The 25,000-nt window shown below is 44.1% G+C and overlaps 5 protein-coding genes and 1 pseudogene across 5 annotated transcripts in view; 5 read left to right on the plus strand and 1 right to left on the minus strand.

Moving 5' to 3' along the window:
* Positions 1–11,309, plus strand: part of LOC126571806 (photoreceptor-specific nuclear receptor-like) — a 21,038-nt gene extending 9,729 nt beyond the window's left edge. Inside the window, exons 5-11 of the mRNA XM_050230633.1 lie at positions 4,113–4,227; positions 6,587–7,263; positions 10,311–10,411; positions 10,489–10,599; positions 10,666–10,815; positions 10,893–11,057; positions 11,127–11,309. Of these exons, the coding sequence (XP_050086590.1) occupies positions 4,113–4,227; positions 6,587–7,263; positions 10,311–10,411; positions 10,489–10,599; positions 10,666–10,815; positions 10,893–11,057; positions 11,127–11,309 (1,502 nt within the window). The remainder of the gene's footprint in view (positions 1–4,112; positions 4,228–6,586; positions 7,264–10,310; positions 10,412–10,488; positions 10,600–10,665; positions 10,816–10,892; positions 11,058–11,126) is intronic.
* LOC126575882 (angiopoietin-4-like) overlaps positions 1–14,275 on the plus strand; it is a 36,523-nt pseudogene extending 22,248 nt beyond the window's left edge.
* Positions 14,276–14,821: 546 nt separating this feature from the next.
* Positions 14,822–16,210, plus strand: LOC126571814 (uncharacterized). The gene is made up of 4 exons (XM_050230643.1): positions 14,822–14,903; positions 14,972–15,121; positions 15,184–15,456; positions 15,525–16,210. Exons 1-4 carry the CDS (start codon positions 14,843–14,845, stop codon positions 16,208–16,210), a joined length of 1,170 nt encoding a protein of 389 aa, XP_050086600.1. The 5' UTR covers positions 14,822–14,842.
* A 1,666-nt stretch (positions 16,211–17,876) lies between these two features.
* Positions 17,877–19,126, plus strand: LOC126571816 (ficolin-2-like). Its single transcript, XM_050230645.1, has one exon. The coding sequence runs from the start codon at positions 17,990–17,992 to the stop codon at positions 19,094–19,096; it is 1,107 nt and encodes a 368-aa protein (XP_050086602.1). The 5' UTR covers positions 17,877–17,989; the 3' UTR covers positions 19,097–19,126.
* Positions 19,127–21,090: 1,964 nt separating this feature from the next.
* On the plus strand, positions 21,091–21,999 carry LOC126575886 (fibrinogen-like protein A). Its single transcript, XM_050236898.1, has one exon. The coding sequence runs from the start codon at positions 21,091–21,093 to the stop codon at positions 21,997–21,999; it is 909 nt and encodes a 302-aa protein (XP_050092855.1).
* Positions 22,000–22,354: 355 nt separating this feature from the next.
* The window catches only part of LOC126571785 (uncharacterized), a 67,111-nt gene continuing 64,465 nt past the window's right edge, over positions 22,355–25,000 (minus strand). Inside the window, exon 6 of the mRNA XM_050230586.1 lies at positions 22,355–25,000. This exon is cut by the window's right edge and continues 960 nt beyond it. Within this exon, the coding sequence (XP_050086543.1) occupies positions 24,876–25,000 (125 nt within the window). The 3' untranslated portion in view covers positions 22,355–24,875.

The raw sequence follows: 25,000 nt of genomic DNA on the forward strand, positions 1-25,000 counted from the left end.
GGGTTGGAATAGTGGAGTCAGTTTTAGTTTTTTTTGTGCTGCAGCGGACCATCCATCGCTTCGAAGGGCCTCGCACCGGCATTAGAACGGATTGTGGCGTACCCGTCAGAGGGCGATGTCCCCTCGCTCGAACCAAAATGGTGGACATCCAAAAAGGCCACGTGAAAAACACACGTAATTTGAGTGACGGAATAAACCGAAACAAGTTGCTGCAGCAACCAAACAAGATTAGAGCGAAAATTCGCAAACTGTCTCCTCTGCCGTCTGTTTTCTTTGCCTTCATCCACTGACCTCGGGCTGCTTTCGGGACACCCCTTACCCCTACACTCGATCGATGGAAGGTGGATGTTGTGAGAGAAAAGTCCCTCGAACGAGCAACATTCCCGGTCACAGTTAGGGCCCGAGGACTTAAAGTGTGAAAATGCAAAAATGTAACCAACATTCATCGGTGCTGTGGTGTTGCTGTTGTGAGGGTAAGGACTAGAAAAGTTTCATCACAACAGGACCCGTGGTTCGTGCTGATGATGATGATGACGAGTGATGATCAAACCGGAAACTGAAGACAGAAAGAGGATGAGGAAGTTGAGAGGGAGCTTGTTCACACCTCGCTGACAGAATGTAATTTTTACATGGCACGTGTGCCTGGTGAGACCATTCGCTTCACCCTCCTCCCCACGTACCGCTTGTCCACACCACAGCGTTATGCGCCTTCGGGGATCGCGGCATGGCATTCGTGTTGCTCATTAAAATGGCTTTCTTCTCATCAAAGTCGCAGACTCTGGAGCGGCAAAGGCAATGTCGAGGCGACTGATTGCGGTTGCACACGCAAATGAGGCAAACCGCGCACGGACAAACACGCCACGTCACCCCGGTACTCACCGAAGTACTGAGTCCTCTGGGCCATCGCCTTCGATTCGCTGGTTTTGTTCGCTAAATGTTTGTCGTTCCGCTGCTTTTGCTGTCATTAAGGCAGCGTCAACTTTGTAGCAATTTGACGCACAAACCCTGCGCACAAGCAACGCTTGTTGCACGATTGAAGATGGGCGTGAAAGATGAAACAAAACAATTGCTCTAGTCGATTGTCTTACGACTTCTTTTCCTTCAGCTGGTGGCCTTAACATACGCCGTACGCAAGGTGAAACGAATGGATGCAAATGCCCGGCGGAAGTGGTTCTGAGGAGTGGAAAAAATCCTCCCGATTACAGCGACAGATTACTCCTCAACCGGAAAACGATTCGATGCACGCAAGGAAGCGAGCAGGAATGTTATTGGAATGGGTTTGGCAAATTCTTGGCGTGGAGGACTTTAAATAACAATAAATCGGTGAAAGTAACTGATCTAGCAGAACTAAGGTGCTTACTCGAGGTGTTATAATCACTGCTCTGGAAGGAAAAGTGTTTGTTCTTTAAATTGCGTTGTACCTTAAAATTGACTAGCTGAAGTACCTCGTGGTATAATGAACGTGAGACAATACTGTTCCGGCTTCATTGTGCTTATAAAGCATCAAACGAGTTTTTTAGACAGTCTGTTCTACAAGAGATCGTGTTTTGTTGGTGCTTTGTTTTTCTCCATGGTTTCAGAGTGAAACAAATATTGCGACTATACTGCTCAAGAGTTTTCATACAATTTAGTTATGAAAAAATATTGCAAGAACAAATGAAACCGACCATTTTTAATATCAAATGGCAGAACTGATGGAATGGAAGTTATTACGGATATAAAAACAAACATCTTGACCCTTGGAAAATTTTAAGAATTTTTTATTTTATATTATGTTAAGGACCAAGTTCATGTTAAAAATGTGGGCACTTTGTTAGATACAGAATTTCCTGAGTACTAACTCTACAACAAGAAGGAAACTTTTAATGTGAAAAGTAATTGCGCTGCACATTCTACATTATAGGCTAGAATTGGCATTTTAAACAAACTATTTCAGTTGACAGGGTTAAAAAGGATTCTTTGGACTTAATTTAAATATTTTTTTTAAAAATAATAACAATGTCTGCTGAAACACTTTATCTATTCAGCTACTGACTCCTTTCGGGCTTTATCACCTCCCAAAATGAAGATAAGCTCAATGATTGTGTTGAGCATGGCGATGTTCTTTATCACTCCTCGTGTGAACCACTATTTTTTGTTAGATTGAGCGACAATGACAGTCGCTTATCGCGTTCGCCGACAGTGTATACGCCTCTAAAGACAGTCTAACCTTCATCTTCTGAACGAGGATTCTAGGATACTTAAACCTCTATTAGCCTTCCACCGTACATATAAAGTACTTGCCACTTAATGCAGATCTAAACTTACCTTATGTATGCAACAGATTGGCCTAAAAACTTGGTAAAATCTCATCTGTGCTAATTTTACCGTAAGAGTACATCAATAGTTTCTTATATTTCTGGAGCAAGCAAACAAAATTGGTTCAAATAAACATTATGCGTAAGTTATATCTTTTGTGAAGAGCACTCAAGAGAGAGAAGTGTTTCTGTTACTTACACAATGCTCCTGAATTTTTACAGAAGCAGAGAAAAGAAGTTTTAAACAACACGATCTTCCACACCATCGTTTTTCATTGCTCCTCTCTTCCTTTTCTTCTTCTTTTCTCTCTCTCTCTCTCTCTCTTTCTCTTTCTTCTTGCTCTCTTTTTCATCACTAATGCTACCGATCAAGCTATACACCCCGTCGGCAGCAGAGGTCTGGGGCGCCAGATGAAAGGAATTGTTGATCGATTTGGTAACATTCGAAGACGGTGACGGCAACCATCTAGTGCCTCACTTTTGCCCTAATTACCCCCACTTCCCCCCCTCAACCACCATCAGCCTCACCACTAACACCCCCTCCTTTCACCTGTCGAGTCGTTTGATGGTACGCCCGGTGTAGGTTAAGCAAACAGCAGCCATACGCTTTCGTTTTCGGGTTCTTATGTTTTTCGTGTATGGCCGCACACACCCGTATGTGGGTGTTTATTCAAATGATCTCATACTTTCGATTTTCAGTGAGGCATCCATAACGAGCTGCCGGACTGCCTGCCACAGCCAAGGCCACACCACACCACACGTGACAAGCGCTTGTAAGAGCACAATGTTCTAATTATTGCCGAAATTCGAGGCCCACTTTTCGGGTGACAAGCTACACCACCCGGAATTACATACACTGGCCGGGAGTGGGCCAATGCTTATGCTAACAAGATCACACATCATCTTGGCATCGTTGGTAGTGTAGGGGCCAGAGATAGGGGTTTTTGCTGTTGGGAAACCCGTCATCGCACGTGTGTGTCCCGCGAGGGAAGATCGAACGGACTGACGGCGAGTTGACCCTTTGAAAGGCCGTCGGTGTCGTGGGGTCGCTCCATAAAGCTCCTTTGCATAAAAAAGAGGTCGCTCCGTTTACCCCGTTTAACCGCAGATAAACCAAATAAGTTGATAAACGGTCGGTGGTCGTCGGCTTCAACCCTTCAACGGCGCTAAACTCACATCCCTGACGGGGGTGGGTGCGTGGTGGATCGGCACGTGCCAACGCAACGTGAATGACTCCGGAGATTCCGGATGGCAACGATTGTGCGGCCACCTAAGTGGCGGACCGCGCATTCTGTGGTGATAATGAGCGACAAACATATACATATTGTAACGTAAATTGAAACAAACCCCGTGGTCTTCGTCGGTGGCCACGCTAAACGGCACGCACAAGCGGGTTCCGTTCACGTATGCTGCAAGGGATGGTGCGGAATGGAACGGAGTCGGAAGGGTGCGTGTGCGTTATGCGCGTTTCGAAATTAATTATGCATAAAAATGGGATAAACTTGGGCGGTTTTCTGGCCCACTTTGGGCACCCGCGGAGCTGGTGACGATAAACGCGATCTCGCGATCTTGAACCCTTCATTACGGGCAGGGATTTTTCCGGAGATTTTCCGGGACGGTTTTGGTTTTGCTTCCTTCCTTTCTTTCTTTCCTTTCTTTCGTTTTACATGTTCCGGAAACACGAAATTGATGACGCTTTTCGCACCCACTTTTTACTGCTTGACGTTTGTTAACTCATTCTCTCTCTCTGGTTCTCTCTCTTTCTGCTTCTCTTTATATCTTTTCATGCAATTCATCGGGATGATGCGGTGATAGCGGTGCAAAATGAGCGTCAACCACGTAATACGGCAACCATTCGTCCGGAAGCGCTGCGGGACATGGAGCAGGGTCGTGCCCTGCGGGAGGCGGCCGTCGCGGTGGGAGTGTTTGGGTACGTTACTTCCGTCGACTGCATATATGTGTGTTTTTTTGTCAATTGGGTGGGAAAACTGAGAACTGGCTGTGCGTCTGTGCGTGATGCATGCATGTTGAGATCATTAATTGACGTTGAATGTGAAGGATAGTAAGTTGGATAATTGAATGAGAGTGTGTGCTGTTGTTGAGAGGGTCATTTATTTCATTCTACAGTTTTGACCTTAAAGTATAGCTGAAATGTTTTAACAATTACACGTTGAGACGTTTGCATTACATAATTGCACAATGTTTCAGATAGTATGATATCTGATCACGTGTGATATTTGTTCCCGGCATGGATGGACGCGAGATTTACCGGACCGACTTGAGTGGACTTGTCAACCTTTTCTTTCGGCAATTGGTATCCAAGCTATGGTGAACCGGGAAGGTTGTCACCAGCGAGGACCAAAGGAAAAGTACTCCGATGAAAGTCCAGATCAAGAATCAATGCTTTATTTGGCGCTCATCGCCTTTTTATACTGAATTACAGATTTGTTTAATCTAAGTTCCTGTGAGCGAGAATGAGATTAATTTCTTGGATTGATTATGGTTTCTTTCTCATTCTGTTCTGTTCTGTTAGTTGGTATACTTTGTTGTGTATGTTTGGATTGCGACACTTGACGCTTGGCTTAGCGCAGCATCGCGTATCGCTCTTCGATAAACAATTTTAGTTTATGTTGCCTAACGGTTTGAATTTATGCGATGTGATACTTTGTAATAATTCTGTTGCATTATTGCATTGTTGCGGGTTGGCTTGGAGATTGGTATACATGTGCGTGATATATTTATCTCTGTACATTATCGTACATGTATGCCACACACGGCTATCCTTCAAGTTAAGGATTCAAGCTAACAAACAAATATGATTTCAATCAAAACGACATTGCGACAATGTTACATGAATCAGATTTGTAGCTAGAAGACCAATGTACAGTGAATTACAACACTGCTGTTACTGCGTTGTGCTGTTTATTTGGAAAGCATCCGTAGCATATTTGATCGTGGCGTAACCATTACCGCAGGTGCGTCTTCACCACATTTCAATAATGATTCGAACAGCTGTGATCGACTATTGTTCAACTTTCCATGTAGGCTGTTGATGTATTGACGAATGAATGATGGCTCTCATTACAATTAAATACGTATTTTTGTTGCAAAAAAGGCGAATTTGTTATCATTGGGGTATCATTGTGTAAATGAGGATCTACCAGTACTTCTTTTATGAAAAATATTACCTTGTCAGTCCAAAATGTTAAAAAGAGCAACGTTAGATGGATCAATAGCCGCCACTATAGCATATCCTTTGCAGAATTTACTTAAATCATCTAGTATATTGAAGATACAGCATGCAAAAAAAATGTATCCACCCCTTGCAAGCAATTTACATTTTCAATGATTTTCAAAGAAACCCTCAGCCAAAAAATGTGTATTACATATCAGAAGTTTTGTTTCTCAACTTTTGTTTTTTCTTTATTATACTTTTTACATTTTTCAAAAATACCTCCTAGAACTAAAGATATTACAAAAACAGTCAAACAAGGTACAAAAAGCACGCAAAAGTTTATCCACCCTCATATATTTTATTCTATGGTTTGGTACAGTTTTTACTCCACAATAATTAAATAACCATTTTTCTCCCAATTTCAACGATGCATTTTTGTTCGTTTAATCCCAAATACATCTTTTGATGCCTATTTTATGGTTTTATCGCCAAAAATAATGGAGTCATGCACCTGAGAACCGTGAAGAAACGTGTTTTTACCTTGCTCGACTGTTTTTGTAATATGTATAAACTGTGTTGTGTATAAACTTGTTTTGTATACTGTAGTTGAAAATCTTAGTAAACAGTAGTTTAAAGCACATGAACAGTACAAAACGCAACAGAAAGAAGTCTGTATACATTTGGATGAAACCGTATTCTTTTGCATTTTAGTAAATCTGTCATTTGACAACTGTGGTTATGCGAAGCACATACACAAATTCTGTTGTCTTTGGGATTCCTCTACGGCGCATTATCATAAATCCGATCATTCGACTCAAATCTGTTATCTTTGTTTCTAACAAAACATTTTTTTCTTAAACAATTGTTCACACATTGGATAAGAACAATAAGACAGTTTGTCATCTATGAATATGCCTAACGTGGTGCACGGCAACAGCAGGAAGTATGTAATGAATGGAAATTTATTGTTTTTTTATGTTGCATCTAACGTTATATTTCATAATCAAATGGCTTCAAATACTTGCATCACATTACAGCCACTCAATAGTACTCACTGAATCGGTGGATGTGTAAAATATGCTCACTCTCTACCCTAACGCTTCTTTCCTTTTAGACCTCCGGTATCGTTGGCCCTTCTGTCACCGTCACGCTACGGTCCGAGCATCCTGCCGTCACCCGCCCTTCCGACCAGCCAGTTCCTGCATCACCACAGCCAGGTTTCGTCGCTGGTCAACAGTTTACCGCACCACCATCCCCATCATGCCCACCATGCTGCGATGCATGGACTAGCGAATGGGCTGTCGATGAACCTCAACGGTGTCGGTATGGGAGTTGGAGGCCACAATGGAGCTGGCGGCACCGTCGGAGGACCACTAGGAACGGATCGAGGAGATGGTGGCAGCGGTGGTGGTATCCTGTTGAGTTCGGGTGGACACATCATCAATGGAACGGCCGGTGACAGCAACAACAACAAGCACGGCAACAACAACAACAACAACAATAGTGCCTCGACTGGTTCGACGGAGAACCTCAACACCACCACCTCCTCCTCGGCCCACTCGCTGGCCGGCGATCAGTCACCGAGTGGTGGTGGATCGTCCCCGCATCTTCCTGGGACGCCCATCAACGGTACCGGAGGTCCAGGGAGTACTACCGGTGGGCCGACAAGTGGCGACCACGACAAACACCAGGTGGGAGGAGGTGGTGGTGGAGGTGGTGGCCAGCATAGTTCCTCCTCATGTGGATCCGCTAGTCCCATCCTGGAGCAGGACAACATGAACGATAATGATGGTAAGTTCATTCGTATTTCGTATCATCTCATTTGCCAAAAAGGGGGTGGTCTCTTAGTGGGTGCCTTTACCAACCCAATGGCATCAACCCTTGCCTCTCTCGCTGGGGGAGTTCCAATCTGCGTGATGGAACTTTTATCACTTTTACTTCGGCACAATCGGTTGCACAATCGGTCGCTGTCAGTGTGGTTGCGTTGCGCTGGGAAGTCATAAAATGACATAATCATAATTTAATCGATCGATCCCTCTTTTTCCTCCTTTCTGCTGGGACAGTCCTGGAACACCCGAAAACTTTCGCTGCTCGTCGACGTGGATTGAGATTTTTGGGCGAGAAATTAATTTCACTAATGAAGTGCCTGGTGCAATGGCCATCGGACTACGTTCGGCCTTTTTGGAAGCCGTTCGGTCGTGCCCTGGCTGCAGGGCATAAAATAACTATTTGTCACTTCTCCGGGTATTTTAATACCGCATAAATAATTGTCTGACCGAAAGAGAGAGAAAGACTGGTGGCCCGAGGACGCCCTATAGTTTGTATGATCCCTTTCGCCGGCGCTGGTACTTGCTGCGCCGAGTAGAGTTATGGTTTCATAAGCCACCATTAGCCTGAATGCATGGCCACATTGAGAAGGAGAGACAAAGAGGGTAGAGGTAGCGGATCGTTTCACAGTCGCAGTCACGGAAGAAGGGTGAAAGGATGTGTGCGACCCCTTTTCCACGATGGAAAAGGGTGTCTCTATCCGATGAAGTTAGCAAAGTTCCCTTCACACCCCTCTAGAGCAGAGAGAGCTGTTTGTAAGTTTTAGGTCTGCCCAGTCCCGGAAGGGCCAGGGGTGGTCGTAGAGTTGCTAAATCATTATGTTGTTATGCTAAATGATCCCACCGGCACGCCGGTCGGTCGATGAGGCGCCACCGGTGGATTAGCATCCCGTTTCGATGAACGTTGGTCGAGTTCGTGATTTGCGTCGGAAGTTGAGTGCTGCTCAATGGTTCCGGTGAGATGGTCAAGCCAGATCTGCTGCCAAGGATTTTCATCACTCATCGTGTTGTTGTGCTTCAATAAGAACAATCAATTCAGCTTGGTTCGCTATATTAGGGCCTTTTGGCAACTCAAATGAAATAACTTTGACTAATTTGGGTGGAAAATAGTTCTTCTGAAAACTGGATAATTTTATTTTCTGTTTGAGTAGTCTAAAAGCTGAAAACGGAAAAGAAATGAGATTAAATGAAAGACCACTATTTTAATAAACAACGATAACGAGAGAAATACATCGACAAAATCGCCGCTGGTGACGATGTTGAGAATGAACAGCAGTTAAGGCTAACAGATTCAAATCAGTCTTTTTAAATGGCATTATTTTGGTTTATTACATTACTTATCACTGATTGTAAAATGAAGGTAGAGATAGAAATATGAAAGTGGGATAGAAGTGGTAGAAATATTATAATTTATCAAAATGCTTTGTGCCGAAACTTTTACCCTTGGTTTTGCTGTCTGCAGTGTACTTTGTGTTGAATTCTGCACCTCTGTGGATCTTTTCGTCTTTTTCCGCGAAAAGTACAATGAGTTTATTTATTCCTTTTGAGAACCTTAATGCAAAGAATTATTCGATCATTTGACAACGATAGTTTTACTTCTTTCAAACGATTGAAGCTCGCAATGGAACTTATTGTTTTTTTATTTTAACAAAGATCCCATGAAATTTGTTTCAATTGTATGTTTGATTCTTCCTAAGCTATTGTTGTTGTTGTTATTGTTGCTGTTGATTGCGCTACCGTTAAGCTCCATCAATTACGCCAAACCAGAGTCCTTCCGCCCCTCACGGGACAATGCAACATTCGGAAACGAGACACTCGCACTCTCGTTACACACTTTTCGCAATTAATCAATCATCCATTCAGGTATCAGACACACGCGCCAGGGCCCCCAGGATGTGCAATTGCAACTCCCCGAAGGCTTATTAATCGATGAATCATTAGACATTCCGTCAGCCCTATCGACGTCACACGCCAGGCGCTACGTACTGCTGGCAGCGTGTGAAGAGAGAAGCAACATCACTCCACCAGCTTGTTGCCAATTCCTTTCGTTGCTCACTGTTTTCTCCCTTGGGAGAGCATTGCGCACGAATCACGTCCTCGAAGGCGCCGGAAACGGTTGTAAAAATGGTGATAAAAAGTTAAATTGCCTCTCAGTGTTACTGTCGAGCCGGGTCACAACGCGCTGTGCAATGGTTTGTGCGAAACGTTCGTTGGAACAATTGGAAACTGGAGAATCACCGGGTACCGGGAGTGTTCGACGACGACGATTATCATCGAGAAAAGCAGAACTCGAAAGACGAAAGCGAATCAATGCCGCAATCAATCTGCCAGCGTGCCAGCGATTTAGCAAATGAGTTAAGTTTGAGGATCACAACTCCAGCACGTGACTGGGAGTTCGCGCCAGTGCTCTTGGCTCGGTAGATCCCACCTGCTACTGGATTGCAGAGAGCAGAGGATGGTCGTTTACCAGATTTTTTTTTGTGTTGCATTTTGTCCCTCACAACCTCTGAAGGTAGAGAAGGGAATGCAAATGATGTTTTTTCTTTCTCCGTTGGTTCCTTCTTTGCACAACTTTCGACGTCTCAGAGGATCAATCGAGCCCACATAAAGCCGAGGTGTGTGGTGTGTGGCGTGCGGAGTGGCTTTTTATTTGATTGAATTTTTATTTTTCATTTCCACCGCGTAAGTATCCCCGCTCGCGGTATTTGCATCCCTTCAGCTCACCCCCTGGCTGTGACTGCTTCTTCGTTTTTTTCCGCGTAATGTTAAATCTCCTTTTTTGCGGGGTGCAACTGATGCCGATACGGTGGTCGTCTCTTTGGCGAGAGTATCATTCGTTTTCAATTCTTTAATGCGCCTGTTACGGCATACGGAAGGGGCGGGTTGGGATCGTTTGTCAAATGGTGAGGAGTGAGGGGCCCGGTGGCATATGGTGCGGGATGAGTTAAACTGTTTTGTGAGGAGGATTAGATTTGATTTAAATTTTTAAATTTTAACCCTCCCATTCCGTAGACGATTCGATCGATGTCACCAACGACGAGGAAACGGATCCGGCGCAGAACAATAACAACATTCCCAGCCTGATAAACCATCCGTTTTATGGGCAGGCACCTGTAAGTACCAGACTGTCAGTGAAGGGCATTCCCTGGATGCGTTAACTAAACACTGCGTTACTCCGTTACTTTGACAGATGTTCAACTTCCAGGAGACGATCTACGAAACGAGTGCCCGTTTGCTGTTTATGGCCGTAAAGTGGGCGAAGAATCTGCCAAGCTTCGCGAGTCTTACCTTTCGGGATCAGGTTGGTAGCTGTTGGTGGGTGTCAGTGTCCTCCGTAATATTGAAACTTGATTTTCTTTATCATCAGGTCATACTACTCGAGGAGTCTTGGGCGGAACTGTTCCTGCTGAATGCGATCCAGTGGTGTATGCCGATCGATACGACCGCCTGTACGCTCTTCTCGCTAAACGAGCACTGCAACAGCGTCAACAATTCGGGTTTCTTCAAACCAGGACAGGTAACCAGGCTGAGGATCAAGGACTGCAATAACATCGCAAAAACGCTTTTCTAACGCACTCTTCTTCGTTTACGTAGCTTGCGCAAGATCTTCGCATCCTCAACGATACACTGTGCCGGTTCAAGTCCGTGATGGTGGATCCGGCCGAGTTTGCCTGCATGAAAGCGATCGTGTTGTTTCGCTCCGAAGCCCGCGGGTTGAAGGATCCGGTACAGATCGAGAACCTGCAGGATCAAGCACAGGTAGCCCATTGGTGACTTATTGCGTTATTTTAAATAGCCTAACGCCGTCTCTCTCTCGCTAATCCACAGGTCATGTTGGCGCAACACTCGCGCACCCAGTTCCCGGGCCAGATCGCACGCTTCGGACGGTTGCTGCTGATGTTGCCGCTACTCCGAGCCGTCAACTCGCACAAGATTGAATCGATCTACTTTCAGAAAACGATCGGCAACACACCGATGGAGAAGGTGCTATGTGATATGTACAAAAACTAGCTCGCCAGCAGACGCTTGGGCAAGTGTCACTCCAATAGCGGCGGTGCGGTAGGCCAACAAAAAAAAAAAAGGACGAAATTCGGCCACGTCGTTTGTGCACGCAAATTGCATTAGACCGATGTGTCAGCAGTGGTTGTTAGACGATGTGGATCAGTATGCGGTCATCAGGCCAACGGGAGGCAGGGCCTTGCGTGTTCATTTGACCGGCAGCAAAACATATTCCATCGCCGTTTTGGTTTCACCCGTTTCAGATCGCCAATTCTTCTTTTTTCATTCTCGTAAATTATGTTAGGACATGCAGTGCCTAGCTTGTAGGGGCAGCTTTTGAGGGGGGAGGGGGGAGTTGAAGTGACGCTGATGAGCGACCATGCCGTGTGGCGACACGAGGTTGATTATTATTCTATGTCGTTTAGTAATTTGGCTAGAACGTGTGTGCGCGGTGTTCACGAGACGCGAGTGGCTAGGCTAGTCAATGGGAAGCGAGGCAAAATACTGAAAACCACAGATTCGATTGAACCGGTGCCAGCACCGAATTATTAGTTAATTACGATTCACCGAACCGAGAGGTGGGTAAATGATATGTGGTTTGCTGCTTCTTTTTTTTCTTAAATTTTAACTGCCCTGCACTGATAACTGGTTCTGCTTAATATGGCAAACGCATCGGTCCGTTTTATCGTCGCGAATAAATTGGGCACACTATTTTTTTTTCGTAAGGTTCGAACGTGCCGCAAAACTGTGGATTGGACTAGTTAGCTAAACGCTTTACGCCTAAGTTGTATGGTATTCTGCACCGATGTAGCTTCAATGAATGCAATGATATGTAATGATATACAGCAAGTACACAAAACCAAATGAACGAATAAACGAATGATTGTTTAACTAAATGCAATATTTTCTTTTAAATATGTTTGTCTCCGTTGAATTATTTTAGTGGCTTCAAATATTTTGGGTTATTACTGAATGATCCAAAGGTTCCTTTTCTTTCACTTCCATTTTCTTTCCCATAAGCAGTGTGACCACACTATCGAAATAAACACTAGGTAAATGATGAATGAAATACAGGCAGTTTTTAAAACTATCCGCAGCTTGAAGAGGTGAACGCAGTCCTTCGGTTTGTATCATTATTAAAAAGCATCTTCGACATCCCTCTGCGACATCCTCCGTTTCGTTAAGCCATTGCCGTTGGCAGTTACAACCACCATCTTCGATACTGTCTTTGAACGGTCGTAGGTTTATCTTGTATAAAATCGAATAATTTCTGCAGATGTTTACAATTTTATGTGTTCCGTCATTTGGTCATCAATTAATCAATAGCTAGGTAAGCTGGGAATGGTGTACGTAGAGATTCGAAGTAATGTGTCCGTGTATCTTGAGATTTAAAGTAGCAAGTTCCATACCAAGTTTCCAGTAAGTTGGTCCAGTAGATTCGGAGTGTATAAGGAATATCCAAACAGATATGAATTCATTTTTATACACTCTGACTATACATAAACTTTCTACAGCTGCACCCACAGTTTTCACGTGTCTTGTCAACACGTTTTATTAAGTCAATTTCTGCTTTTGAGGCATTTTTAAGTAGACAAAATGTGAATAAAACCGATCAGTTAATTGTAATCATTGAGATTTTTTTCGATCATGTGTGATTTTCCCACTGTCTACTTTCTGTAGTCGCACTTACAAAACAAGTCAATATGTGACGAATTGTTTTAGATTACAGAATATTTTTTAAGGCAAAATATTGTTTTTGCTTTTCCGAACCCTCAATGACTTGAAAAATCCTTTTATGTTTTAGGAAAGGACATATTTTTCATAAATTTTGAGTACATATCTTCCCTATGCTCCTAAAGCTTCGAAACAGCCGTATTGTGTTATGCAAGTTGCATAAAACTCAGCTTGTGTTCTTGGAGAGCTTTTCGTTCAGTTTCGTTGGGTTGCGGTTGGGAGCGTGCAGCCTTCTCAAAAACACTCCATGCTATCATTAATCAAATCATTTATGTCACAAATCGGAAATAGAGGATAAACTTTTATTAACTCTAGCTAACTCTAACTACGTTATATCATCATCGAGTCGTTGGTCCTACGTTCCACATGCTTCACCAACCAGCATCACAGGCGCTAGAAGAGCATTGGATCTTGTCCGGAAGTTGTTCACTAATGTCACATTCAACGGTTCGCATTTCTTATCATCCCGTGCTCCCTTTCTGGTCTCTCTCTCAAACGGTTTCTCTCTGATAGCAGTCTGATAACACAGATCACTTCATTCACGATACAAATGTTTGCATTTCGCTGGAGCATCTTCAGCCGCTATCTCGGATGAATCGAACAAACTGAAACTTGTATAACAGATGCTGCCACTTCAAACGAGATTCTTATGCAGCAACAGTACCAGCATTCTCCCTATCACTTTCCGGCACTTATCTGCATCTTTATGATCGACGTAATGTGTTTTTTCGTGGTTTATTTCATACGCACAATCAACAATTTCTTGACACCTACTACGTGATATTTGATCCATTGCAAAGACAGTGGACAGTGAATTTTGGCTCGGATTGGAGCGAGTTCATCAAATAACAACGGCCCGTGCACATGAAATAGTGATTGAGATGAAATACTTTAGTGGCAATTACGGGTACGCTCGTTATGATGCGTTTCAAATAGGAAGCGAGAGTGAGAATTACATGCTTAAAATCCTAGGATCGTATAGTGGCACTGCAGGTGACAGAATGTCGTATCAAAAGGGGATGAAGTTCTCATAAAAAGATCGGGATAATGATGGGAATTCCGATAAGAATTTGGCGGATAAAAACAGTGGCGCTTGGTGGCACAGCAGTAATGGAAGCACTTCCAATTTGAACGGACCGTATAAGAATGTAATTGCCCACGATTATAAATCAAATTGGTGGTACACATTGAAAAACAACAAACAAGGGTTGAGCTTCACCAGGATCATGATTCGTGGTTTGTAAGAATGATTCTGGTTGCACTCACTATCGTGCGCTTACTGAAAATCGTGCGCATACTGTAAATCGTGCGAATAAACAAGCATTTTAATATAAATCTTCGTAAAATGAGTTTTTTGCTTATTTCTGCTCCTGTTAAAAATGGCTTGGGGTAAAAATCCGAGTCTAAGCAGCCGGGCTTGGGCTGGATACTCCGGCAATGGTCGTCCACTTCACCTGGCCGGTATAGACCGAACAACCGTCAAAGCCTCCAAGGAGGATAGAAAGTGTTGACTAGTGGAATGAATGATGGGCAATGATGAGGGGTTTCGAAACATCCGATGGTACGTGGTTTAAAGGGAAAACTTGCTCGACCACCCGTTATCGCTACTAGTCAAGTTTACATCAACCAGCATCTTCTTATCAGATGTCGACGTAATGATTGATAAAAATCGTCTCGAGCCAGCCAGCAGACCGGTTTTTTTTTTCGCTGATACCTCTTAATAAATGCCCAGTGAATAGCCGTCAGTCAACGAATGAACAACTCGTTGGGCCTCAAGCCACCTATTTTCACCTTCCCCGTGTCTCACCAAGATGTTTATGCTTTTTCGCTTAGCAGTCATAGCCACCACCCTGGTTGGGTTGGCCCATGGACGTAAGTAGCACAGGGGCGGACGGCAGACACCGAAATGGTCTAATGTTCTGTTTTCGTGTGTGCTGCAGAGTGCAGTGTCAACATCCGGACGCAGCTTAACGCACAGGAACCATTGTTCCTGCGCAACAACCAGCTGTGGGCACCGTCGGGATTCTCGTTGCAGTGGAACGCTGGCGAATCGACCCTGATTGCCTGTCCCGGCTCTACGATCAGAAACAGTAAGTACCGGAGGTGACGGATGAGATTGTTACCCAAGTGTGTTGAATTCCCCTTCGACCAGCCGGTTCAGTGACCGCTACGATCCAGTGCGTCTCAGGAAGGACGTTCAACCTGCGCGGATCCAACGTCGACATTTCGACCATTTCGTGTAGGTCTCGGACGACCGGCCAGCTGCAAAACACGGGCCAAAGATGTGGTGGTGGAGGTAGGCTGCTCAACCTGGGCTTTGATGTGCCGAACGTTGGCTTCGTGACGTACATCCAGTCCTGCTACAACATGCAGACCGCTTCGGTGGTTTACACAAGCCATTTTATCCCCGGTGCAGCGATCAATCGTAAGTATTTGTGGAGTAGAGCGGTCTCCAGCAGCCTTACCTGATGCCGAAACGCGAATCTCTGCTAGATGCCATCAGCGAGCCGTACCGACCATCGTTCAAGTCGAACGGTGCGGCACCACACGTGACGCCAGCCACGTCCTACACGATCCATGGGCAAACCACCCGTTTAAGGCAATTGTTGGGATCGCTGACGCAGGCCAAACGATTCATCACCAGTAGATCGTTCATGGTCCGCGGACACTTATCTCCCCATGCCGACGGTATTTTCCGCCCGTGGCAGTGGGCCACCTATTTCTACGTCAACGTCGCTCCCCAGTGGCAGGCGGTCAATGTTGGCAACTGGCTGCTGGTCGAGAATGCAGCTCGTGCCGTGTCCGGTCGGTTGGCGGAGGACATGCTTATCTTCACCGGAACGCACGATGTCCTGACGCTGCCTCACATTAACGGACAGCAGGTACCGATCACGCTGGAGGCCGGCGGTATCCAGGCACCGAAGTGGTTTTGGAAGATCATCAAATCGCCCCGCACGAACGCTGCCATTGCGCTGATCAGCAACAATGATCCATTCCGGACGCGGATCACGCGCGGTGAGATGTTGTGCCAGGATGTGTGCGCACAGTTTGGCTGGAGTAATCGAAATTACGGCATCTTTGCACGCGGCTTCACCTACTGCTGCACCGTGGCCGATCTTCGCCGTGCCATTCCGGTCATTCCAGCGGAAGCCAGTGCTGCTAATGTGCTTCGGTTCTAAATGCTGTGTGGTTTGGAATGGAGCGTTTCGACAGCGTCAATGAACCCGTAATCCGGCGGAACGAGATTATGGGGAGGCGAAATCGCGCAATATGTGTTGAATAACTTTTTTTTTGGTCAATTTTCCTAAATATAAGCAGCAAGTGAACCAATCTGGGTAATCGATCTATCAGGAGCAGGGTATTATATCGGTGCAGCCCGTCTCAAATTTGCCGACAGACTTCACTTGACCAAACTTCAGACCCTGAGCTTCATATGCATACAACCACTAGTCCGCGTCCTACAGCGAGCTTAGCTTGAGAGCTAATATGCGCAAAATGTAGCCAAATTAAAACGCCATATATTTTTCATTTTTGTTAGTATTTTATTGAATAAAACCAAAAAATGTTGGGAATTTCATAAACTTTCAGAATCGGTTTATTTTTTTACGGGATGTTACTTTTTGGAGGAATTATGGTCTTGAGACCGTGAAGAGGCCTTGCTTCGCTTGGCCGCAAGTGATGAAATTCTGAACTTTGTTTTCTTTGATGAGAAACCATTCGTTATCCTGTAGTTTTTAAACGAAAAATAATATGGGATTTAGTTTCCAGGAAAGTCAGCTGATAATTTACACTCTCGGCTGGCCACCACGACGCATAAACCGGGTTGATAATGGGTTGAGATGCGATAACACGCAATTTTTCACATTATTCGCACATTTTCGTTCGGTGGATCCGATATAAATCAACAAATTAATGTTTCTAAAGCTATTAAAAGGTTCATTGCAGTCCTACAAATGCAAACAATTCATGCGAAATCCCTAGAGATTCTAAAAGGACTCTGTACCTTCCCTCAAAGCAACCGAGACATGAAATTAGCGTAAAGAAACATTTCACAGTCCATTTCCATGTCTCATTGGCTGTCAATATCTATGGGCGCAATAAGTGCAGGACTTCTCCGTTTGCGGTATTTTGAAGGGCAAGGTTATACCTAAAAACTGACATAGTTTTGAACAGTTTATGCAAACGCTTCTCTAAGAATGAGCCAAAATACCACAAAGCACTCTGCGGGCAACGAGCGATGGTTTCTTCTACCGTCTCAAGATCATAATTCACCCAAACAGTAACATACCATAAAAAACTGAACTGATTCTGAAAGTTTATGAAATTCCCGACGTTTTTTGGTTTTACTCAAAAAATTCCAAACAAAAATGAAAAATATATGGCGTTTTAAATGTGTTGCAGTTTTTTTGCCTCACCCTGTAGAAAAATGCGCATCCTTGAATGGGATTTGCCTGACGGGACGTCTCCGTTTCTTGGGCATGCTTATGGCAAAAGCAATGTGTGATATTCAATTGCAAACGCACATAATGGAGGATGTTGTATAGGTTGCTTATCATTTGAACACTTCCGTACTAGATGATGTAGCTTTGCAATAGCTTACAAACACACCGAAAACAGAGAAGCATTGCTGTTACTGCAGTTTATTTTTAGTTGATGTCATCGCAAACCACATCCGTCATGAAGTTTCTTATCGACAATTTCTCACGCTAAACGGCTGTGCAGGAAAGGGTTTAGATAGAATATAAAAGTGGCACCGGAATGCATTGAAACACAGTCCCGACTCAACTTGTAATTGATTCGTGTTTTTGATACAAATAGAGCTTCATTTTCCCAAAATGAAGCAAGTTATTTTTGTTCTATTGTTTTCTGGTAGTTTGGTCGCAGTGACAACAACCAAATGCCCTGAGAACACCGACACCATTGTGGAAACGCCACCGGAAGAGGGAATTCTGGCAATCATGCTGGAGTTGCTGCTGGGCAGGTTTGATGATATGGATCGTAAGTTGATCGAACTTCAAGTCGAGCTGTCCGAACATCGCGAGGAGGTGAAACGAAATCGTGATTCCTGTGAAAACGCCATACAACGCTTGGAGCAAGACGTCAGCAGAAACTTGAGTGCCATCCTTGCCCAACAAACGTCTTGTGCGACCCGCGACGGGCTGCGCGAGAGACTTTTCAACCAGATCCCCAGGCAGAACCATTCGTCATACAAATCCTTGGGACAGTCGTTGCTTTCCTTTAAATCGCGGCTTCCAGATTGCGTCACGCCAACATCATCACAATTACAGCAAAATAGTTCCACACCAACAACGCCAATTACTGCTGAAACCGTTAAATCAACTACAACAACACCGAGAACAATAACAATTATTAAATCAACACCTCAGAAAACAACAACAACTAGTACTACTCAGAAGCCAAAGTTACCTCCTTTTATTTCGTGCAAAGATGTACCGTACAATGTATCGGGAGTGTACCTTATCCGCGTAAGCAACGATAGTGCACCGTTTAAAGTGTTTTGTGAGATGGAATCGTATGAAGGCGGTTGGATTGTAGTGCAACATCGGTTTAACGGCTCGGTTGATTTTTACCGGGAGTGGAACCAATTCCGTGACGGCTTTGGTGAGGTGGACAGTGAATTTTGGCTCGGACTGGAGCGAATTCACCAACTCACGGTCGCTCGTGCACATGAAATCATGTTTGAGATGAAGGACTTTGAGGGAAACTACGGGTACGCTCGTTATGATGCGTTTCAAATAGGAAGCGAAAGTGAGCAATACAAGCTGAAAGCCCTTGGGTCATATAGTGGCACTGCTGGTGACTCAATGACTGCGTACAATAAAGGGGCAATGTTCTCAACAAAGGATCGGGATAATGATGCGAACGAAAAACATCATTTGGCTCATTTTTGTGAAAGTGCCTGGTGGCACGGTGAAGATAACAAAGCCAATTTGAACGGACCATATAAGTATGGTAGCAAAAACAGATCAATTTGGTGGTATAATTTCAAATACGGAATACAACTGCGTTTCACCAGGATAATGATCCGGGAATTGCGACATTGACTCTATTCACACTCTCCAAAGTGCATTGTAAGCGGATAAATGTTATTCAATATTCGTAATTATATGAATAAAAAAGTAAAGTAATTAGAGTAAATTTAAAAAAAAGTATTATGCGTTAATAGGACATCTGTTGGTCTGGTAAAAATCCAAAACATTCACATAAACACGCGATCTTATCACGCGATATTGATCGATGTTGTGTCTTACGGGATGTCTACACGCTTCAAGTGTAATGCGTATGTGTAACAATAAACAAACAATATGCTAAGCTAAGCATATGAGACGTATGGACCATACAAAGATACGCACGCTTACTTTCTTGTATATGGACCATATGTCTCATACGCTTCGCTTATCGTATGAAACGTTGGCTCGTCTACATAACCCGTCTAGAGGGTATACGCGCACAAAGTATCTTATCGGACATTGAGAGCACTATGCAAACAGCTCCGATTAACCGTATCACAGCATCTCTTCAGTTCTGCAGCGGATCGCATTCCAAACAGAATATCATCACAGCAAACCCTCGGTTGGAGGCAGCTACGGACGAAAGCTGTGGCACCGATCGATATTACGTTCGTCTCTTAGTCGCTAGCAGGTCATACTCGGTATAATCCCAATACGCGACAATCTCAGAGATGCTGTTCAAGGGCGCAAGAAGAGTATTGGATTTTGTTCGAAAGAAAGGGGAACCTACCAAGCTAGAGGTGCAGTTATCGTTTCTCGATTCTACGTCGAGATTTCACTAATGTCACATTCATCGGTTCACATTTCTTATCATCCCGTGCGCCCTTTCCGGTCTCTCTCTCAAACAGTTTCTCTCTGATAGCAGTCTGATAACACAGATCACTTCCTTCACGATACAAATGTTTGCATTTCGCTGGAGCATCGTCAGCCGTTATCTCGGATGAATCGAACAAACTGGAACTTGTATAACGGATGCTGCCACTTCAAACGAGATTCTTATGCAGCAACAGTACCAGCATTCTGCCTATCACTTTCCGGCACTTACCTGCACCTTTATGATCGACGTAATGTGGTTTTTCGTGATTTATTTGAAAAGCACAAGTAACAATTTCTTGACACTTACGACGTGGTACTTGATTCATTGAAAAGGGTGATCCCTAGCGACATTCAGCGATGTCGTTGCGAGTAGCATCAGGATCTATGACCTGGTCTCGCTCAACGTGCTCGATAAACTGAAAGAAAGAAATCAAAATTTACCACAGAACCCCTCAAAAACATGAAAGGCCAATGAACTGTGGTCTTTATCATGCAAATAGTGACCTTGTGCAGGCGGATGTTGGCGGTAAGTACGGACCGTGGGAACATCTCTGATCAGTCGTCGTAAACAAGGCGGATTTCAACGGGAAACCGCAATTCTGTGATGGCCACTATGGGATCTGGCCACGGGGGAGGGCTATTGTTTATCGAACAGATCAAGCGCATCTCCTTTAGCAGGCCGAGTTGGTGGCAAGACCAAAGAATGATGGCCAATGCAGATGGCGAATGACGAATGCTGTGGAACTCGGTTATCTGCCGAATGTTTTTGTACTAGAGGTTTAAATTTTCTGCAAGACAACAACACATTGCTATCGTCTATCATACGAACACCGAAGAGCAGATGAAGCAATACTGTTACTGAGGCGAATTGGATGGAAGCGGAAGCCACATCCGCTTCCCAATTTTTTTATCGAATGTTTCTCACGTTTAACTGTGTGAAGAAAAGGGCTTTGGATGAATATAAAAAGCCGTTCCAAACATCGTTGGATCACAGTGCAGGCTCAACTTGCAATTCCCTCGTGTTTGTGATACTTAGAGCACTTCACTCCCTTAAAATGAGGTTTACAATTTTGTTTCCTTTGGTTTGTGGTGGTTTTTTCGCAGTGACAACAACCGAACACACTGAAAACATTGACGACAAGCTGGAAACATCATCAATAGAAAGCATTCTGCGTGACGTACACAAGTTGCTGCTGAGCAGATTTGACGAGATGGAACGAAAGTTTTTGAATTTGCAAAATGAAGTGTCCGAGCATCGCGAGGAGGTGAAGAGGAATCGTGACTCTTACGAAAACACCATACAACGCTTGGAGCAAGACGTTGGAACAAACTGCAAAACCCTGGAGCAAACGTTGCTTTCCTTCAAATCGTGCTTCGCGGATTGTGTCACGCCAAAATCGCCACCCTCTCAGCAAGATAGTATCACATCAACAACATTATCTGCTACCACTACTACCACTACTGTAAAACCAACAACTACAATAACAATGAAACCTAAGCAGTCATATTTGTGCAAAGAGATAGCATCGAAAAACTCTGGAGTGTATCTTATCCGCGTAAGCAACGATAGTGCACCGTTTAAAGCGTTTTGTGAGATGGAGTCGTATGAAGGCGGTTGGATTGTAATACAGCATCGGTTTAACGGCTCGGTTGATTTTTACCGGAACTGGACCGAATACCGAGACGGTTTTGGAGAGTTAGACAGTGAATTTTGGCTCGGATTGGAGCACATTCATCAAATAACAACGGCCCGTGCACATGAAATAGTGATCGAGATGATGGACTTTGAAGACAATTACAGATTTGCGCATTACAATGCCTTCCAAGTAGGCAGCGAAAGTGAGCAATACAGCCTGAAAACCCTGGGATCGTATTATGGTACTGCAGGTGACTCAATGACGAATTACAATAAAGGAGCTAAATTTTCAACAAAGGATCGTGATAACGATGGATCAACCAATAATTTAGCTGCTTATTGCGAGGGTGCTTGGTGGTACAGTACAAATAGCTTTTCAAATTTGAACGGACCATATAAGTTTGTTGACAGAAGCAAATCAATTTGGTGGTCTACTTTCCAAAACGGAAATCATTTGAGCTACTCCAGAATGATGATTCGCTAACTGTAACAATGACTCTATTCAAACTCTTCCAATTGTGTATTGTAAGCGGATAGTTTTCATTAAAAAATCGTCATTATTTGAATAGAAAAGGATTTTAAAACAAAATTTTCAGTAAAGGTTTTATGTTCATTGAAGGGAAATATCTGTTTCGGCAGATAAAAATCCGAAAAATTCATAGAAGCACCCGATCTGTGATCCATGAACGATCTATCTTATAATTCTCTCATACAAAAAGTCGCATTTTTGTATAGAATATGTCAATTTAATTTAAAACAGACTTTTGAGGAACTAATTCGTCATCAGTAACATCCATGGACACATGACACCACTGAGCGCACTTTCTTATTAACTTCTCTTTCATTTATTAGTTCATTTGATGTTTCCACTTGCGCCTACACGTTAAGGTTGCTTGTTGCTGCGGATTTTTCTTTTATTCATTCAACTTTCTCAGTTCCGTTTCTGCTGCACTTTACTTTTACTTTACGGGTTTGCTTGCTTCTGCTTCACCATGGCCTTGGTATTGGTAGGTTGGTTTGCTGTTTGCTGGTTTTCTTTCATTATCATGTAGCGATCATGTTTTTGCGGGAAATGTGTTACTGTCTGGACGTTCATGAGTTCATGTTTTGCATGGTGTGGTGTATACCCTTAGCTGCTTAGCCATGTTTCATGTTCCTTTCTATCCTTATCGTGTGCTGCAGATGATTTGATTGCGAAGCGTACATTGCGGTTTGCATTCGTGGCGTTGCCATTCATTCGCTAACGTTCTAGCAAGTGATCGGGAGATGATTTTAAATTCCTGTTCTCCCTGAAACTCAAACTGACCATTGTGCAGTTTGTTGGTTTGTGGTGGTGTAGTAGTTGTTTGTAGTCTCACTCAATGCTTCCACAAAGCGCTTCTACTGATATAGCCTGCATGGTTGAGAAAAGATATTATCCAGCAAATTAATCTAAATTACTATTTCTTGACCGAATCGGAGTAGGGTTTGAGTCGGAGTTTTTGTTTGTAATTCCAGAAAGATTCTAGTGTTCAAAATTTAGAAATATCGCTCTAAAAGACTTGCCGTTAGCCGATCTTTTAGTCTGCTATTTGCACCGCACTATAACATTCTTTTAAGGATAAGACTCAAGCAAAGGATTTACTATGGTACTCTTTCAATTAGAAACATCCGATGAAGCATACTGAACTGTTGGACTCTATGGATCGCGCTGCCCTCTTGGTGCACATCTCCACTGGAAGCATTTACTTGATTTTCACATGCGGCACCTGCGGACCGTTCTCACGCACGCACTAAGAACACTTAAGCCAATGTTACACAAAATGATACCCTATCTGGTGCGGAGTTTGATGCGCATTTTCTTTAATTCCTTGGTACGTTTCGCGCTTCACTGCCGCATGTCTGCTTACTCATTCTACTCGTATTTCCTGTCGTCTCATTCCGTGGGGATAAAGATTTGTGTTATTGTTCTGCTCTCGGTAGCATTGTGGTGTACCGGTATGCTACCACTGGCCGGTCTGCGTTGCAGCAAACGATCGAGATAAAGAATTCTAAACTTAGTTAACAATGCATAGAGATGGGGATAGGGAGAGAGAGAGAGAGAGAGCTGTTTGTGCTGCACTTACCAGCGCAGCGCATATCTTTATCGACTATATCGCTTAAATCTTTCTTATAATTGTTTCAACAAATTTATAATAAACTCCTATTGTGTGCATCGGAACATAACTGGTACGATAGAATCTTAGAGAAACTTAATGTACAGGTGCCCGACCCCCGCCAGACTCCGGTAGAGTGGAGGAGGAGAGCTTTCTATGATAAACATTAACGAATCACCCTTTTGCCTCTCACACATTCACACACTTTTTTCATTCCTTTCATTCATTCTCATCTTATCACATCCTCTTTTCCTATACTTCATTCTCGCTCGATTGGTTCCAATCTTGTTTCCGATCCTTCTGCTCCTTCTTTTCTTTTTAGCAATGTAGCGCGGTATGGTTTTTCTTTCTGTTTGAGCGACATTCACGCTCTGCTTTCTGTGTTCCGGTTCTGGTAGTATCAATGCAGCCCATGTCCATGCCTGTTCTGCTGCTCCTAACGCTACATAGACACTGAACATCGGTGGAGGTGAGGGATGGTGTTAGGAGGAGGTTTGCGGAATCGTGGAAACACAGGACAACGTTGTAGGTTCCCCCTAGGATTAGGTATCGCCCAATAGCTGGCTGCATTGCATCCTTCTACCATTCCGTCTTCCAGTGTCCTAATGCCCGAGCGACGAAGATAGCAAAACAGGCAATGATCCTCTTCTCGGTTGGTTTAGTATACAGAAGGCGACTGAGAAGGTTGTTAGCTAGCTGCTGCTGACTCCCACTGCTTACAATGTTTAAAAATAGATGTCTACACTAATTATACGGGGGCAGGGTTCACACAATCCGATGGCGATATGTAGAGCTAGACACTAGAGAGAAACAGACAGACAGCCAGACAGCCAGACAGACAGACAGACATCGAGGATCGCGCGCGAGAAGACGGGGGGGGGCCACACAGCTGGTCATGGTCTGCGGTTTGTTGCGGGGCCTTTGCCTGTGTGGTCTGAAGAATACTTCAGAAGCGATCGTAGCGTAGTAGAAAACGAAGGAAAAAGGACTTTACCGAGCGTTCCATTCCACTGGCTGCCATAATATTGCAGCGCTTATTGGCGCTTCCATCGCTACAGGATCGTCGACCGTCGACACTTCGACACGCTCCCTACAAGGTCACATAGCCTAACGGTGGTAGGAGATTTGGGGCCATGGAATTGATTAGTTGGTTCTTAGCTAGTTCTGAAGGGGGCGCGATGGATGGGTGAGTGATGGGCAAAGATGGCCTGATGAGACGACTAGCCTACTGTCCTAACTTCGCTGGACTTAACACTAGCTCGGGTTCGGTTTTGGTGGTATTGACGGTAACGGTTGTTGGGGCCGGATGCAGCAACGGAGACGCGGTGGTGATCGTGTTCGTACCACGCG

Source organism: Anopheles aquasalis, chromosome 2 (assembly GCF_943734665.1).
Source record: "Anopheles aquasalis chromosome 2, idAnoAquaMG_Q_19, whole genome shotgun sequence".
In the NCBI taxonomy this organism is placed as follows: Eukaryota; Metazoa; Arthropoda; class Insecta; order Diptera; family Culicidae; genus Anopheles; species Anopheles aquasalis.